This window comes from Oncorhynchus nerka, linkage group LG7 (assembly GCF_034236695.1).
Source record: "Oncorhynchus nerka isolate Pitt River linkage group LG7, Oner_Uvic_2.0, whole genome shotgun sequence".
Taxonomy (NCBI): domain Eukaryota; kingdom Metazoa; phylum Chordata; class Actinopteri; order Salmoniformes; family Salmonidae; genus Oncorhynchus; species Oncorhynchus nerka.
In genome coordinates this window covers 51,496,709-51,515,872 of record NC_088402.1, presented here as the reverse complement: position 1 = coordinate 51,515,872, position 19,164 = coordinate 51,496,709, and the positions used below count along the sequence as shown (strand labels likewise).

The 19,164-nt window shown below is 45.3% G+C and overlaps 1 protein-coding gene and 1 pseudogene across 2 annotated transcripts; one reads left to right on the top strand and one right to left on the bottom strand.

Annotated features, from left to right (window-relative positions):
* The first annotated feature begins 1,448 nt into the window (after window positions 1–1,448).
* Window positions 1,449–9,244, top strand: LOC115131898 (ataxin-1-like; annotated as a pseudogene).
* LOC115131900 (interferon regulatory factor 4-like) lies at window positions 8,736–18,016 on the bottom strand. Of its 2 annotated transcripts, XM_065020591.1 has the most exons (9): window positions 17,850–18,016; window positions 17,588–17,761; window positions 13,732–13,927; window positions 13,481–13,566; window positions 13,259–13,310; window positions 13,065–13,163; window positions 10,148–10,534; window positions 9,864–9,982; window positions 8,736–9,550 (listed from the first exon to the last, which is right to left on the bottom strand). In XM_065020591.1, exons 2-9 carry the CDS (start codon window positions 17,759–17,761, stop codon window positions 9,494–9,496), a joined length of 1,170 nt encoding a protein of 389 aa, XP_064876663.1. In that variant the 5' UTR covers window positions 17,850–18,016; the 3' UTR covers window positions 8,736–9,493. The 2 variants fall into 2 exon arrangements, with proteins under 2 accessions (XP_064876663.1, XP_064876664.1); XM_065020592.1 differs by having other exon boundaries at window positions 13,065–13,127; window positions 17,588–18,016.
* Window positions 18,017–19,164: the final 1,148 nt, after the last annotated feature.

The window sequence follows — 19,164 nt, the reverse complement described above, 5'->3', positions numbered from 1 at the left end:
AAGCACTTTACAAATGTAATCATTAATTATTATTAAAACCGATTTTTATCTCTTTGAAAATGTGTGAATGTGTTTGCTACAAAAAAAAATGTATGTTAACATGAATGTTACTTTGGAAAATTTCAAGCCGTCAATATTCTTGTGAGGTGCTTTTATGTAAAAATTCTGCTATTATTATATTTTTTTAACGTTGGTCAGCCCTATTTCTAATTCATTGATAATAAGTATACATTGGAAGAGACATTGTCTTCTCCTGTGGGAGACCTGGGATTGAATCCTGCTGCTTAAAAATGCACACATGTGGAACAGAAAACTGTATGTTAAATGTAACCATGTATCTGAGACATGTGAAAAATGTAAATTCATGTGAATGTTCATATTACCAAAAACCATGTCTGACTCATGTGATTTGTTTTCCTCTTATTTTTTTCACGTGACACATTTTTCACACGTGATTTGTTCATACATATGTCCGAAAACCATTTGTATTTTCTCTCACGGATTTTTAATATTTTTTTTGGAAGGGTCTCCACACTGTTCAATGCCTGCTTTTTCAACCCGTACACTAAATGGGCTTCATCATTGATCTCAGTCATCACAATGGTTCAGCATCTCCTTTACACAATACTACATCATGGGCCTCTCACGGGTTGAATCATTGCACTGTGTGTTCCAATGCACTCCTTCGGCAGTGTGTGTGTGTGTGTGTGTGTGTGTGTGTGGCAGAGAGAGATGTGAGGTCTAGCTTTGAGTCAGAAGCAGCAGCTGAAGCCTGGGTCTGAGAGTGTGTGTGGGATGAGACCCCCCCCCCATTTCCCTCAATTGTCTCTCATCAACACACTCATCAACTATCTCTCTGCCTGTCTCTTCCCTCTTGCTTATTGAAGACAAGACACGCTTGTGTAGAAGTGTGAGAAAGAGGATCGTAGTGCGTACGCATGTGCATACGTGCGTGTGTGTGTGTGTGTGTGTTTGTGTACATCTTTGTGTGTCCACCCCTTTCGCAGTGAGTAAGGCGAGTGGGCGGTAGCAGCAACTGGTCTGCTTATGTGGTGCGATGCATAGCAGACATGTTTCTCACTGCTAGATATTACTCATTTCCTCAGCCCTACACACACACACACACACACACACACACACACACACACACAAACACACAGTCTCAGTTAGACGCTCACGCACATACACACACTGACACACAGAAGCTCGCAGCTTCTCAGTGGTCTTGCTGGTGCTATTTTTCACTTATACGGAGCTCTGTGGCATCGTGTGACTGGTAGCTGTTGTTGGTGTTTCTATTGGCGCTGTGGAGGTAAAGTAGGAAGCAGCCTGTGGAGAGGCGCCTGACCCCCCCTGGAGGTTCTTAACCCAGGAGGGCTGCAGCATGTATGACCACCAACACCTGGACAACACTCTGGTCAACAGCCCACTCTAAGGTCAGTTACTGTACATCACAAGCAACTCCATCAACCCATCTGTTGTCTGTGTTCTCAACCGCTCTTTTTATGTCTCAATGTTGTTTAGCTGTACACGGATTTGACTACTTGTTGCTGCATAGCAAATTGACCCTTGGAGTTAATGCTTTACTCTCTCTTTTTTTTTATTTTTTACATCAGATCTGTGATAAGGATTCAAATGGGTTAACTTTGATTTTCATACAGATGTTGTTTCAGAGTGGAGGTGGAGATAGAATATATCTTATGTCGGCGTGGTCGCACCTGTTGATCTAGTTTTCGACAGCGGAGGTAGAATGGCTGTGAGTCATTCTGGGTCCTCCCTGTGGTCAGATGCTGAATGGAGGGACTGTCTTACTGTCATACAGGGCACTACTAATACAACAATGCTTTTATATACTGTGAAGAGGAGAGGGAGAAGCGTGATGCAAAGCAGGAGAGAATGAGTGGAATTTCAGGCATTCTTTCCAATATTTCAAAATGTATCTTTTGAAAGTCATACATTTCTCAATGACATCAAAGCATGTTGATATTTGTTTGAGTTTATTTGAATCCAACCACACTGCTATGAGATAAGGCTGTGTGTGTTGCTGTGCGTGTGTGTGCGTGTGTGTGTGTGTGTGTGTGTGTGTGTGTGTGTGTGTGTGTGTGTGTGTGTGTGTGTGTGTGTGTGTGTGTGTGTGTGTGTGTGCGCGCGCGTGTGTGTGCGTGTGCGTGTGCGTGCGTGCGTGTGTGTGTGTGCCTTATCAGCTCTACTGTGTGGGAGGTGAGGGAGTTTTTCTTTAGCTTTAGAGTGAATCTGCAAAGGTTCTCCTCAGAGAGCATCAGAATCAGCCCAAATTATTCCCTTGTCATGCCGCTGCTGTGGGATGGAAGCCTGACAGGTACATTGGAGCTGATTTGACTTGGCCTCTTTACTCCTTGTGGCTCCAGTTGATGGGATTAGCTGGCACATGTGTATTACCGGGTTATTTAGTGGAACACTGTTCACTGCAACCATGTGCCCCCGAGAGTGTATTTGTCCAGCAAACCAACACTGTACTACAGCAGAGAGCAGTCATATTTTCTTCTTGATACACTTTGATATCTAGCAGTCCATCAACAATATTCTCTTACATACCATTTCACAGTTCACAATTGCTTTGGTCTCAGGGGAAGTTTGATTTATGAAACTTTTTTGAAGTGAGCAACTGGTGAGTTGGAATAAGTCCTTAGGCGTTTCAGGACATTCCAGGGTGAAACAGCTCGCCTGTTGCCCCTGCATGTTGGATTTCCATGGATACCTTAGTTCTTTCAGTATGTTAGCGTTATCTCTACCCTGTTTAATCTACATCAATACATGTAAGGGCTAAATTGCAAAGTGGCATTGTCACAAAATGCTGTTGCTTCACCTGAGAAATCTGCTCATATTGTCTGTTGTGCTTGTCAAAAAAAAATCTGTTCAATTCCCAGTAATTCTACTCAATTTAAACCTGCAGTATATCCCAGACTGTCCAACCACCCCCTCAACACTTAAGTCAATGCCTGGTGTACTTTATCTTTCGTCCATATGGAGTGATTGATTGACACTGAACAAAGCAGCAGTCTTTCACCTGAGACAGCTGAACACTCCACTCCACTTCACTCTGCCCCAACCCCCTTTTAGAGTGTGTTTTCTTGTGGAACTTTGAGTAGGTGACGAGCGACAGTTTCCCCGGCTCTCCCCGGAGAGAGTATCCCAATGTAACCTGTCTTCCCTATGTGGACTCAGTTTCCATGGCGACAGCTTGGCGTAGCGAGACGGGGAGAGTAGGCAGGGTTCAGTCGGGGCAGACAGGCGTGCGGACGAGCCGAGCGCTGAGTGACGGGGAGGACTGGCGGGCGGCGGGCGGCGTGCGGCGGTGGCAGTAACGGTGGCGGCAGGAACAGCTGTGCTAAGTGGAGCCATCACATCAAAGCAGCTCATTTAGAACATTTGGAGAAGAATTAACAGAACTCCCACGCGCTCCACACTGAACGAAGCCAGGCTGCTCAGCTCTGATACTTACACGGAAGCAAATTATACTCTCACGTCAACACACACACACACACACAAAGATACACACACCACCACCCGCGGCGATATCAACAGTGTTCCTCTCAGTTTAGGATGGATGGTGACCAGCTCTGTCCATCGCTGGGGGAGTGAGATAGAGTCATAGCTGCCTGAGGGGTGTGTGTGTGTTTCCGTGCTTCCCCGCGTTTTTTCATTCATATATGCATGTGTGTGCGTGTGTGTGTATGTGTGTGTGTGTGTGTACGTGCAGTAGTAAATAGGACATTGAGGAACAGCCCTCAGGGGTGTGAGGGAGGCGGTTCATGAGAATAGTATGAAACCATATCTCCATATTTAATCCTCAGAGAGAGAGAGAGAGATGAAAGGTATCCTGCCGGGAGTGTGTACAGCATATATGTTTATACAGCTATACCACACTGCCTCGGAACTGCAATGTTCGCACAATGCATGCCGTATTTTTAGAGCACTTGTGGGAGTTCATGTGCTTCTTGAACGAGACCAGTCAATTGGAGAGTTTCTCACCACATTACCAGCAACGTATGTATTATGTGTTGCAACTACGACACCCTTGAGCTGGATGTGTTGAGCCAGAGTTTGTGAGCTTGACGTTTCATTGGGTTGGGGTTGATTTTTTTGAAGTTCTGTTGACCTCAGAGACTCCAGGGCTCAATTCAGTAAATTCTGCATCGTTGTATTTGCAAGCCGACCTCCAAAGGATTTACAGCAGACATACATACTCAACTGGCGGACTGAGGGTTCGAACCCGGACCGAGAACGGGGTCGATACGGGCCACGGGTCCTGACTAATAAAAAAATGGAACTCACACGGGCTTTGACCCCTGGTATAATATGAACACACATAAACTATGGTAAATGAGCTTAAAAACTGCAACATTTTCTCTCTGCCCAATGGCAAAATATGGAAAGTTGCTTTAAAACTTCAAAAAGTGTCTCTCTGCCAACAAGAGGAGTGTGACCAGTATGAACAGTTTGGAGTCGTATGAGTTGTAAAGTGGGGGGGGGTTGTTTTCTTTGACAGTAAATTACAATATCCATTTGGACCTTGCCACCAAGGAAATTTGTGTGACCGGACCTTTTCAAATAGTACTTGAGTACCCATGATTACAATGTTGCACAGGCGAGATAAACATTCTCTGTCTATTTCCACAGTAGATCGCTCTGCCTCAATCTGTGTCTGGTGTTTGCATGTTTGTGGGTATCAGAGCTGACGGACTGCTTAGTCCTAACAATTCTTGACAGCTAGGCCTGACAGACTGTCCACATTTCACTCTGAGATGTTCACACTTCACTCAATCTCTCTTTCTCTCGGCTACCTCCCTTTGTCTCCCTCTTCTCTTGTTCGCTCTCTCTCTCCCCTCCTCCCCTGTCTCTCTGTGTAGGTGATAGGTCGTTCAGGACTAGGGTGTCAGTGATCTGACAGTGATGTCGTGTCGAGGCCCTCCCCTCTCTCTGCGGCCCTCGTTTTCCCGTGAGTCCCATGTAACCTAGCCGCCCCCGCCCGCCGCCGCTGGCGCTCACCCATGAATCCCAGCCCCGACCGCGGCAAAGAGTGCCTCCCCCCCAAGAAGAGGGAATCCCGGCAGGGCTCGGTTGACCAGCGCACCCTCCTGGACGAGTTCAAACCGCCCGCCTCGCCCCTCAGGACCCGGCCCGCCGGCAGCTCAGGGAGAGATGAGGGGTGCAGGGAGAACAGCGACGAGGCTCTGACGAACCCCCACAGTCTGCTACCCTCTCCCCCACCTCCCCTCCCACCCCCTGGTATCCCCCTCCCCCTGCCATGGCACCTGCCTTACACCCCTCTGTCCCTCTACCCTTCCTCCCAGGCCAGGTAGGAGAGAGGAGGGGGTCAGGCTCACCCTCCTGGAGGGATGATCTTCTCCCTTCCCCACTCCCCCATCACTCCAGGTGGCTCCGAGGTGAAATCCCCCTTCCCCTTCCACCCTGCTCATCCTCTTCCTCCTTCAAGAGCCCCTTCCCTGCTGACTCCAGAGAGATGTGGTCCTATTTCAACACAGAACGAAGGGACTATAGCTCCTCTCTCTTCTCCCCCTCCCACCTGTTCAGCCAGCCCCCCCTCTACCGTCCTGACACCTCCATGACTGAAGGCAGACACAGATACCTGGGCAAGAGGCCCAATGGGCTGGATGGCCCGGACAGCAGGACTGCCTCTGCCTCCAGGGTGGCGCCCCCCTCAGGAGAGTACGGGAACGAACCCAGCGGCAGGGCCAGGCTGTGCGGCAGCCTCCACGGTTCCCATGCCAACGGGCGGCGGAGACACCAGGAGGATCCCATGGGACGTTCTCAGACGGTTGCGGTTTTCCAAGATTCCCGAGCGCCACCTCCGGAGGGCCCTGACTCACATTCCTCTCTGCAGGACAGGGATCCCCGTGGGACGCCAAAGCCTGGGACCCTCACCCTGATCCCTAGCAGGCCCCAGCCCCATCGGGCAGACCCCCGGGCAGGGAGAGGGGAGCTCCTGGACCCCCTGGGGAGCTCTCCGGCTAAGGCCCAGATTTACTACTCCCTGGGGTCGATGTACTCTAACCTACAGCCCAGCCACCTCAACCCCCAGGCTCAGCCCTTCCCCCTGTACAGCCCCTCAGGCAGCCCTCAGTACGGCCTGCACACCATGAGGAACTCACAGCACTCGCCTCAGGGGCAGCCCAACAGCCACGTCACAGAGAGCGACAGAGAGAGGGAACGAGAGCGAGACAGAGAACGAGACAGACGACGAGAACAAGACAGAGAGAGAAAACGTGAACAAGACAGAGACAACCGGGAGAGAGACAGTGAACGAGACAGAGACAAAGACAGCGGAGACCTTTCCCCTGGGCGGCAGTACTCACGTCCCCACGCCTCCCCCCTCCTTCCCCTCACGGCCACCTCACCCCCTGCCCCCCACCACCACCACAACCCCCCAGCACTCCTACCTCATTTTGCCAAGGGATCTCTGATTGAGCTGGTGGGGGGCCGTCTAAAGCGTGTGGAGGAGCTGAGGACGGAGGACTTCCTAAGGAGTGCCAACACCTCCCCGGAGTTCCACCTGAGCACCTGCACCATTCTGCTCATCGCCCCCAGCGACACACATGGCTTCAACCACCTGCAGGTCCTCCTCACAGACCGCAACACTCAGGTCAGGGGCTCATCTATCTTCTAGATTTCTATTCTCTATCTGAGTCACTTCTAGACAATATATTATAATAAAGGCACTGGTCATTCACTACATAAGCAAACGTTTGCAATCCTCTCCAATCACTCAAACATGTTAACATATGACAAATTTGCTTACAACAAGGATTTTTCAAATCATAATTTAAATTTCATCTCCTTAGTATAAAAGGATGTATATCCCCAGCACTGTTGTGAATATGTTGGTGTTGTTCTGTCTGTGTAGGAGTTACTAACAGTTCTGGTGGAGTACCCGTTCTTCGTGCGGGACCGCGGCTGGTCTTCCTGCTGTCCCCAGAGAACCTCCCAGCTCTACGGCCTATCCTGCCGTCAACTCAGCGAGGAGACATCTGCCTGGCCCTCACCCCCTCACACACACCTCGCACACACACACACTCACACACACGCACAGCCCCGCGGGGCCACCGCACACACACTCGGGCCAGGGCCGGCGCCAGCTCACACAGGGAAGACATGCCCCCTCCTCCCCCTCCTCCTCCTCTTTCTCATCCCTCCCCTGCTCTCGCCCCTCCTCCTCTTCCTCTGCCCCCTGCAGAACCTCCCACCCAGGAGCAGCCACGCTCACGCAAGAGGCGATGGTCCGCCCCCGACCTCCTACCCCCTACTGGAACTACCGAAGCTACCGGGTACTGACAAGACCACCAATTTACCTCACGGCTCCAAGCATAGGAAGCGGCAGTAGAGCTTACACACGTACACACACACACAGAAACACACACATGCAAGCACAAACACACCCTCCTTGTCTCTAGAGCACACACATGGCCACACAGTAGAGAGACCACAAGGCAGGGTTGCAGGGAAGGACAAAGAAATGCAACTTTACTTGTGTCCACACTGCTGCCCAAAGTATGAGCCTATACCCCTCTTTCTTCATCCCTCTTTCCCCTCTCTCCGCTTAGCACACCTCTGACAGGGGTAGCTGTCTGAGGACTCCCAGAGAGCTCCACAGTGACAGACGTTGAGTGAGACACTGTTTTTGTTATGGTTGTCCCACACGTCTACTTACTGACAGTGTTTTCTGCAGGGTATCGGTTTTCAATCAGGGTTATGGAAGCAGGCTCTACTGAAGATGTCTATCGCAGAGAGAGAGATATATATATATATATATATATAAATATATGACTATATATTACATTACAGATGTTCTATAAATATGCTAAACCGATTTAATGCAACCTCTCTGATTGTCACTTTCGTAATGCGTTCTCAGTTTTAGATTTTCTCGCTTCTTCTGATACGAAGTTTGACTGTCAGTCAGTCAGTCAGTCAGTCAGTCAGTCCATCGGTCAGTGGGTCTGGGCAGGCAAGGTAAATGAATGTATCAGCTACTCTTCGCCTTTTTACTATTCTCGTTACCGGGGGGGGGGGGGGGGGGGGGTCATGTTAATCTCTTGTTCGCCAAGGTATTGCCCTCCAATATGTTCTTAACATTATCTCAGTGAAAGGAAAAACACTAATGAAAATTGCGTAACAGACAATCCTCTCCCACACAGGTGGGTCTGTGTCACTTCGCCTTGACCCCGAGAGTGTTTTTCCATTAAAAAATACATTTAAAAAAATGGAACGGCAGGAGAGTAATGGTGCTAATAACAGGTTGGAACAGGATGCTTTGTGAACACACACTTGACCCCTCTGTACTGTACTCTGTACCCCTTCTGTTCCCCTTTCTTTTCTCCATGTACTGTATATGTTTGAGCGCAGGGAAAAAAACGATTGAAAGTATTTTAAAACTCAGATACGGGTATCTTTTCTGATTCAGCACACTCTTTCACTTTAGTTTTTTTCAACTTCCTTTAGTTTGTTTGTTTCTTCAAAAACAAAAGAAACATGACCTGTTTTTTTATTTTTATTTGTAAATGTTATAGCTATAAAAATTGTATATTTTTGAAATTGTGAGTCTGTTATATGATGTTCGCTAGAAATTATAAAAATTAAAAAAAAGCTTTATGAATTTATACTGAATGAGGTGACTTCATACCCCATACATGCATGATCGGGGACATATGTCATAGGAAAAAAATAATGTCCAACACTCCCATACTATGACATTTAATAATAATGGCATCTTTCCTGACAAAGAGCGATGGTGACTGAAACGTTGCCATTAAACTATGGGAGCATTCAAGCAATGTGCACTTATACTTATAAACTATTTTTAATTCATGGCACAAGATAAAACGTTTCTTATTTCAATCATTTTTAGTGGTTTAAAGATTTGTAATGATTAACCTGATCTATAGGCAGGTCTATAAGTCTGTCACAGTTCCATACATCACACAATGGATATAAAACCATTGATATAGTTACTAGACTCTAGCTGCCCATACAATTCAATCACAAGTTGTTTATGAGGTAAATGGAGGAATGAATTGCTGCCGTTTTTCATATTATATAAGATACTGTACAAACATACTCTACTCACACAACGTAAATGAGGAAAATATTAAGGAAAGATATCAAACATACTGTATACTGGCAAAATGATTACATTATCTGTAGATTATATTGTTAAACCCAAAAATAAAACCAATATTTCAACTTCTGTAGGTTAAGAAAACTATGAGTGTGTTTGCACAGGCAGCCAAATTCAGATATTTTTTGGGGGGTGTCTCGACACTCGACTCACCCCTCATCATGGCTGGCTAGACTGGGACAGGAGGGTACCAGGGGGGAATGTTCCTAAGTGTTTACTTAGAGATGGGTCCTGATCTCATCAGTGCTGGGAGAGGGTTGTGACTGACCCTTTTTCCTTCTCCCCCATGGTGATGTGTGTGTGAAGGCGTGGTCTCTCTTATGGCCCCAACCTCTGGCACCTCTGCAGTAGGTTGACAGCAAACAGGGGCACTACCTGCACACCAACACACACACACAGACCGGAAGACATTGTCACTGACTATGACTACAAGGACCTCTGCTGGTAGCTACTGCAGAATACATACAGTTGACTGCTCAAATGGGAGGGAAAGACCTGGATTGATAGAATGAAAAACTTTTTTCATATTAATACTATATAGCAATATAATAACATTGTACAGACAAAAACATAATTACAAAATCAACATACTGTAAATATGGGCCCACTAAACTAGGCAAAGTGTCAGTTGCTGTAGCACGGGAAATCCCTAATCCACAGTGACCCCTGACCCCATTACATTAGCCACCTGTGCAATGATCAGCTTCCTGGTTTTCAGGGGGCTGGCGTCGGGAAACTCCTCCCCAAAGCAGAGCTCAATCTCATAGCGAGGTTTGGGTCCCGCCCCCTTGAGAAAGTCCTGGAGCTCTGTGGAGAGAGGGAACGGGAGAGGTGGAGAGAGAGAAGGGGATGGAAAGACAGAAGGAGAAGGATGGAGAGAGACTAAGAGAGGGATTGACCGGGAGCCAGGTTCGCTGTATCACCATATCACATCTGTTTGCTACACAGAAGTTGTATTAGTGAAGCCCCTACCCTTCAGAAATATAGATGTAGTCAGCAGCTTGCAGGTCCTCTCTCTGTTCAGCTTGTTGGGCCTGTCTGTGTGCTGGGCCAGAGGGCCACTCCAATACACTCTGCCCTGGCAGAACCTCTTGATAAACACCCCATCTGGAGCCACCCACACCAGGACACCCCTCTCCAAGTGGGGCAGCAGGCGGCCCATGGCCTCAGCGATACCGGGGGGCAGGTGGATGACCCCTGGAGGGGGGAAGGGGACCTGTTGGGCTGTGCAGGGGCCATAGATCCTCTCGTTCCCCAGGGGCACCTGACCATGTAGAATGAAACAGCCATCTGGGGTGCTGGTGGTCACATCCACTACTAGCTGGTCCTGGTAGAACAGACACACTCGCACACGGAAGTCTGGACACATGCAAACACAGACACAAGCAATGTAAACACACACATACTAATTAAAGGTCCAAATGCAGTCTTTTTTATCTCAATATCAAATAATTCATAGGTAACAATTAACAAAAATTGATTCTTAGGAAAGAGTAATTCTCAAGCAAGACATTTGCCAAAATTATCTGTGAGGTTTGGAACTCTCTTTCTCATTGGTCTATTAACTCATTTATCGCCTGGTGATGTCACCAGACAGGCCAAAACTCCATCCCATCAAAACAGACAGAAATCTCAGGCTCTTTTCAAACACTTACAAACTTCTTACACACATTTTCATCATTTTCACAATTTCACAGTATTATTTCAACCTCACAGTGTGGAATAATATACAGTGCCAGTCAAAAGTTGGACACACCTACTCATTATTTATTTGGACTATTTTCTACATTGTAGAATAATAGTGAAGACATCACAACTATGACATAACACATATGGAATCATGTAGTAACTAAAAAAAGTGTTAAACAAACCAAAATATATTTGAGATTTGATTCTTCAAAGTAGCTACCCTTTGCCTTGACAGCTTTGGACACTCTTGGTATTCTCTCAACCAGCTTCATTAATGCATTTCATTTAACAGGTGTGCCATGTTAAAAGTTGATTTGTGGAATTTCTTTCCTTCTTAATGCGATTGAGACAATCAGTTGTGTTGTGACAAGGTAGGGGTGGTATACAGAAGATAGCCCTATTTGGTAAAAGACCAAGTCCATATTATGGCAAGAACAGCTCAAAAAAGCAAAGAGAAACGACAGTCCATCATTACTTTAAGACATGAATGTCACGCCTTGATCTGTTTCACCTGTCCTGGCGAAAGTCTCCACCCCCCTCCAGGTGTCGCCCATCTTCCCCATTATCCCCTGTGTATTTATACCTGTGTTCTCTGTTTGTCTGTTGCGAGTTCTTCTTGTTTTTCAAGTCAACCAGCATTTTTCTCAGCTCCAAGTCTCTCTTTTTCTCCCCCTCCTGGTTTTGACCCTTGCCCGTCCTGACTCTGAGCCTGCCTGCCTGACCACTCTGCCTGCCTCTGAGCCTGCCTGCTGTCCTGTATCGTTGCCCCTACTCTGGATTACCGACCTCTGCCTGACCTGACCCTGAGCCTGCCTGCCGTACTGTACCTTTGCCCCACTACTCTGGATTATTGACCCCTGCCTGCCTTGACCTGTCGTTTGCCTGCCCCTTTTGCTGTAATAAACCTTGTTACTTCAACATAGTCTGCACTAGGGTCTTACCTGAAACGTTATAATGAAGGTCATTCAATAACTTTGAAAGTTTCTTCAAGTGCAGTTGCAAATACCATCAAGCGTTATGATGAAACTGGCTATCCTGAGGACCGCCACAGGAAAGGAAGACCCAGAGTTACCTCAGCCTCAGAAATTCCACCCCAAATAAATGCTTCACAGAGTTAAAGTAACAGACACATTTCAACATCAACTGTTCAGAGGTGACTGTGTGAATCAGGCCTTTGTGGTTGAATAGCTTCAAAGAAACAACTACTGAAGGATAAAAATAAGATGAGACTTGCTTGGGCCAAGAAACACAAGCAATGGACATTAGACCAGTATAAATCTGTCCTTTGGTCTGATGAGTCCAAATTTGAGACACATGAGACACAGAGTAGGTGAACGGATGACCTCTGCATGTGTGGTTCCCACCGTGAAGCATGGAGAAGGAGGGTCGATGGCATTCTGCAGCGATACGCCATCCCATCTGGTTTGCGCTTAGTGGGACAATTGCTTTTAAACAGGACAATGACCCAACACACCCCCAGGCTGTGTAAGGGCTATTTGACCAAGGAGAGCTGCATCCGATTTTTTATTTTTTTATTTTACCTTTATTTAACTAGACAAAGTCAGTTAAGAACACATTTTTACTTTCAATGACGGCCTAGGAACAGTCGGTTAATTGCCTTGTTCAGGAGCAGAATGACAGATTTTTACCTTGTCAGCTCAGGGATTTGATCTTGCAACCTTCCGGATACTAGTCTAACGCTCTAACCACTGGAGGCTGATACTGACCACTGGGCCTCCACAATCACTCGACCTCAACCCAATTGAGATGATTTGGGATGAGTTGGACCACAGAGTGAAGGAAAAGCAGCCAACAAGTGCTAAGCACATGTGGAAACTTCTTCAAGACTGTTGGAAAAGCAAGAGTGTGCAAAGCTGTCATCAAGACTAAGGATGGCTACTTTGAAGAATCTAAAATATGAAATATTTGTTTAACACTTTCTTTGGTTACCACATGATTCCACGTGTTTTTTCATAGTTTTGATGTCTTCACTATTATTCTATAATGTAGAAAATAGTAAAAATAAAGAAAAACCCTTGAATGAGTACATGTGTCCAAACTTTTGACTGGTACTGTATATAACACAGGAAAATCACATTTTTGATTGCATAGGGCCTTCAATCAATCAATCAATCAATCAATCAATCAATCAAGCATTAACCCACTCAAATTTGAATAACTCTGCAGTGTATTGTCTCACCAGAGATCTGTGGTGTGGGGCTGAATATGGAGAAGGTAGCAGAGCTGTCCATCTGGGGAGTCCCTGTGTTGGAACAGTAGTGTACATGGTCCAAACCCCCTTGACGGGAGAGAACACAAACACATATCATATCTAATTCAACATTGTTCAGTGATTCAGCTACCAGTCACACATACATGGAGGCTGATACTGACCACTGGGGTTGACTCTTCCATCCCTTTCCTCTGATTCCCTATGGCAGCCAAACTGAGGGGAAACACATATTCACAGCAAATCATCTGACTTGTTACGGAACATTCAGTGCAAGTGTGCAAAATTCATCCCTACGTAATCTAATGTCATTGCCATAGGTGTCCTCTAGATGGCAGCAACTATGCACCTGTCATACAGCATTGAAAACAAAACCGTTGTGTTACCTGTGGATGGGGTGTGATGGTGTTCCTCAGGTGAGCACTGGAGCTCCTGGTCTGGATTATCACCTGACTTTCAGTTTCAGGAGATTCTGAGAGAGAGAGAAGGAGGGTTAGAGAGTAATTACTCACACTTTAAACCCATACAGGGCTCTGTGCTCTCTAGACTCGTGCTTCATGAGTATCGTGCTTCATTAGTATCGTGCTTCATGAGACTCGTGCTTCATGAGAAGACTGAAAATGGAGGCTACTGGTACCTGAGCATCTGCCTGTCGCTGTCTCTGCCTGGATACGGTAGGCCTTGTAGGGCTCGGAGACGTCCAGCTGGCTGCGCTCTGGGACCTCCTGGAAGTCTGTGCTCTTGTTGAGGGCACAGCGGATACGAGTCTTCCAGGAAGTGGGGTCTGCCTTGTCCCTCCCCTCTCGATACTTCCCCTTATACACTGCCCACGCCTGGTAGTTGGAAACACAACACATAAAGGTATGCATGCACGCACGCACGCACGCACGCACGCACGCACGCACGCACGCACACACACACACACACACACACACACACACACACACACACACACACACACACACACACACACAGATACACACAATATGAATAACCATTTGAGTGCATATGAGTGACAAATGAGACATAAGGAATAAGTTGGTGGCTTACACTGAGGACTGAGTGTAAGCACGAGTTTCATTCCAAAATGCTATATATCCATTTTCAGAAATGTTGGTAAATCAGCTTTTATTGTTTAAATATTTGTTTTTCTCACTATGGCAATGACAGACGTATTTGGTTGAGAGGGGTTGGGTGAAATGCGGAGGAGTTGACCAGGTATCCCCTTTCCCTTTAAAATCACTTGATGGTTTCATTTCAGCATTTGCAAAAATCCTATATATCTGCCTCACACTCAGAGAAATAAGTAGTACTGCTAGGTTTTACACAGTCATATTTAACAAATTATACATGGTGACATCAATATTTAAAAAATGTTTTATGAAAATAATTCAATACAGTACTATGAGATCTACATGATGTATAACATTTACATTTGACATTTTAATCATTTAGCAGATGCTCTTATCCAGAGTGACTTATGCAAGTGCATTCACTTATCTTACTGTAAGATAGCTACAGTAGGTGAGACCACCAAAACATTTACATTTACATTTAAGTCATTTAGCAGACGCTCTTATCCAGAGCGACTTACAAATTGGTGCGTTCACCTTAAGACATCCAGTGGAACAGCCACTTTACAATAGTGCATCTAAATCTTTTAAGGGGGGTGAGAAGGATTACTTTATCCTATCCTAGGTATTCCTGAAAGAGGTGGGGTTTCAGGTGTCTCCGGAAGGTGGTGATTGACTCCGCTGTCCTGGCGTCGTGAGGGAGTTTGTTCCACCATTGGGGGGCCAGAGCAGCGAACAGTTTTGACTGGGCTGCACGGGAACTGTACTTCCTCAGTGGTAGGGAGGCGAGCAGGCCAGAGGTGGATGAACGCAGTGCCCTTGTTTGGGTGTAGGGCCTGATCAGAGCCTGGAGGTACTGAGGTGCCGTTCCCCTCACCGTAGGCAAGCACCAAGCAAACATCGCCGTCAAATAGAAATATACAGAATATGAACATTCCGTACCAGCAACAAAAAAACAAAAAAACATTTTCGTGCACATCTAAAAATCTGTTCAATAACATCCGAGAACAGTATTTTACACACATGAAGGTAACCGTAAGCAAATAAACTCTTCCACCTGGCCATGCTGCTGGCCATGCTGCTGTTCCAGTTTCAACTGACCTGAGCCCTAGGACCATGCCCCAGCACTACCTGACATGATGACTCCTTGCTGTCCCCAGTCCACCTGGCCATGCTGCTGCTCCAGTTTCAACTGTTCTGCCTTACTATTATTCGACCATGCTGGTCATTTATGAACATTTGAACATCTTGGCCATGTTCTGTTATAATCTCCACCCGGCACAGCCAGAAGAGGACTGGCCACCCCACATAGCCTGGTTCCTCTCTAGGTTTCTTCCTAGGTTTTGGCCTTTCTAGGGAGTTTTTCCTAGCCACCGTGCTTCTACACCTGCATTGCTTGCTGTTTGGGGTTTTAGGCTGGGTTTCTGTACAGCACTTTGAGATATCAGCTGATGTACGAAGGGCTATATAAATACATTTGATTTGATTTGATTTGATTTCACACGCACTGTTATTTACATGGGCATCCAAAATCAAGGCATTCATTGGGTCGAAATCAATAACATTGATCAATCTGCATTGAATTGGACAACATTTTGCCACATCACAGCACAAGTTTTATTTTGCATGGATCTTCTGGGGGGTCTCTATTTGATGATGTTGTACAAATATGATGTAAAATAAAGGATAGAGTTATGTTTTTGATCCCTCTTTACACATGTACCTAGACAAACATGCAAAAACATAACTGTAATCAAGATAAGCAAACTTAGGCATGCCACCAAAACAAATGCTGACACTACACATCCTGACGCTACACAAGTGTGTCTGCCAAAATTATGAAAGACAAGCATTGCACTTTTGAATTCCGTAACGTGAACGTGGAAGAGGTGAAAAAATCATTATTGTCTATCAACAATGACAAGCCACCAACTGTCAATCTAGATGGAAAATTAGTGAGGATAATAGCGGACAATATTGCCACTCCTATTTACCATATCTTAAATTTAAGCCTACTAGAAAGTGCGTGCCGCTAGGCCTGGAGGGAAGCAAAAGTCATTCCGCTACCCAAGAATAGTAAAGTCCGCTTTACTGGCTCAAATAGCCAAAAAATCTGCCTGTTACCAACCCTTAGTAAACTTCCTCGTGAAAAATGTGTTTGGCCAGATACAATGCTATTTTACAGTAAACAAAGTCTGATAACAGACTTTCAGCACGCTTACAGGAAAGGACATTCAACAAGCACAGCACTTACATAAATTACTGATTATTGGCTGAGATAAATTAAATATAAAAAGATTGTGGGGGCTGTTTTGTTATACTTAAGTGGAGCTTTTGACATAATTGATCATAGTCTGCTGCTGGAAAAACTTAGGTGTTATGGCTTTACACACCCTGCGATATAGTGGGTAAAGAATTACTTGTCTAACAGAACATAAAGGGTATTCTTTAATGGAAGCCTCTCCAACATAATCCAGGTAGAATCAGGAATTCCCCAGGGTAACTCTTTAGGCCCCTTACTTTTTCAATCTTTACTAATTGCATGCCACTGGCTTTGAGTTTAGGAATTGGTGGCAAGGAATATGTTATTCCTAACTATTTCTAAAACTAAAAGCATTGTATTTGGGATAAATCCTTCACTAAACCCTAAACCTCAACTACATCTCGTAATGAATAATGTGGAAATTGAGCAAGTTGAGGTGACTAAACTGCTTGGAGTAACCGTGAATTTGTGGCAGCAGATAGCCAAGTGGACTAGTAACCAGAAGGTAACCAGAAGGTAGCAAGATCAAATCCCTAAGCTGAAAAGGTAAAAATCTGTTCTTCTACCCCTGAACAAGGCAAATAAGCCACTGTTCTTAGGCCTTCATTGAAAATAAGAATTTGTTCTTAACTGACTTGCCTAGTTAAATAAAGGTAAAATGTATTGATACAACAGTAGCTAAGATGGGCAGAAGTCTGTCCATAATAAATTGCTACTCTGCCTTCCTAACACCACTATCAACAAGGCAGGCCATGGTTTTGTCGCACCTAGACAGTAGACAATTTAAACCTACTAGAAAGTAGGCTTAAATTAGGTTCAGTAGTGTGGTCTGGTGCCATAAAGAGGGACTTCAAAGTATGGCACTTGGCTCAGAACAGGGCAGCACGGCTGGCCCTTAAAAGTACACGGAGGGCTAACATTAATGACATGCACGTCAATCTCTCAAGGCTCAAAGTGGAAGAGAGATTGACTTCATCACTACATGTTTTGTAAGAAGTGTTGACAACTTGAATGTACCGAGCTGTCTGTTTAAAACTACTAGGGAACCCATGCATAACTCACAAGAACCCAGGAAGAGTAGCTGCCCAGGCAGCAGCTATTGGGGATCCCTAATAAATACAAATACAAAATAGGCTAGAAACAATAAACATTCTAACCTTGAAAAGGGCTGCATCTTCATTCAGATTATAGTCCTGTTTTGCCGCGTGTTTCCATGGGATCCTGAACATAGTTTTGTTCTGGTTCTCCCAGGTGAGTCCTGCGTACTTTCCACTGTCTATCTGCGCTATCAGCCACTCTCTCAGATGCATGTTCGTGCCTGCCTTCTCCATCTTGAAAATACGTTTTAAATTAATACTTTAAAAAGAATATTCAAAAGTTGTTATTGGCCATGTACAGACCACAAGTAGGCCTACTCACAATCACGTGATCCCTCTTTGTACATGTACCTACTGTAGACTAACAGGCAAAAACAAAATGTATTTGTTTCAATAAGGCTATATCAATCTTTTCAACTATTTATTTTAGTTCAATTATAGCTAAATGTGCCCGTGAAGGTAATCACCACGCATTGTTGGAGTGGTTGGACGCCTTTCAAGACGAAAATGAAAGTAAGTGGGCTAAAGTTAGAATACTTTCAGTTTCCGACTAGATTTGTAGGCCTACGTGCCATAGGCTCAGGTAGCTCCCAGAGTGCAGGGAGGTGTGACGTTACAGTGAAAATAAAGCGAGGTGTGAAGTTTTTTAAAAATCAACAAAACAAACGATTTGACTAGGAGATGTCTTGTAGAACATTATGCAGCACATTCCGTTATTGCACACGGTGACAGCCTATGTCTGAAACAACTGATCTCGTAAAATGTTTCAAGTGTTATTAGTCGTATGTACAGGATACACATGGTGGGCACATCATCCAACTAAATGCTTATTTGCAGGTTCCCTTCTTTACGATGCAAGAACCGTGATGTAATAGTTTTTTTTTTTTTAAACAAAGAATACGAACATATAGTAAATGGCCCAGTAGAATAGAATAAATATTTTAGCATAAATATTACAGGATTGCACAATTGGGCCTGGGGGCTGAGGGGAAGTGTACAAATTGTGCAGTGTAGTAAGAGTCTGGAAGCAGCAGTGGTGGTGTGTGGATAAAATCACTGAGGAAGCCAAGCCAGTAAGAAAAAAAAGGCTTATTACCACCTACGGTTCAGTACGATGTGATATTTGTGTTGTTTTCTCTATAACCCATCCGTTGTCTTTTTGTTGTCACAGCCTTATCGAATATATCACAGCGGCGTATGAACGAATGAGTTATAGAGCAAACGACGCAGCTATCACAACATACTGTAGGTTGCAATATGGCTTTTCTTAATACGGACTTGGAATCCTTAGTGATTTTACCCACGCTCCGCTACTGATCTGAAGTGATGCATTCTTAGTTATTAGTTAGGCATAACGATCAGACCGGTTTCTTTTCCTCGTGACTGAGTGGCCTCGGCGTTCCACTTTCCCTTCGCCATGCGGTGGACGGAGCATGCACCACAGTCACCCTCCTTCAGGATGCATAGCTAAATAATATTCTCACGAAAGGGTTGTCCGGGTCACAATACACAATACACGATACATACACCATGAGTATGATTGTAGCCCATTCAAAAGACATAGTAAAATGACATGAAAAGAGAGAGGAGGCATTTATCAAAAGACTGCATATCAATTTATTCAATATTTATCCGAT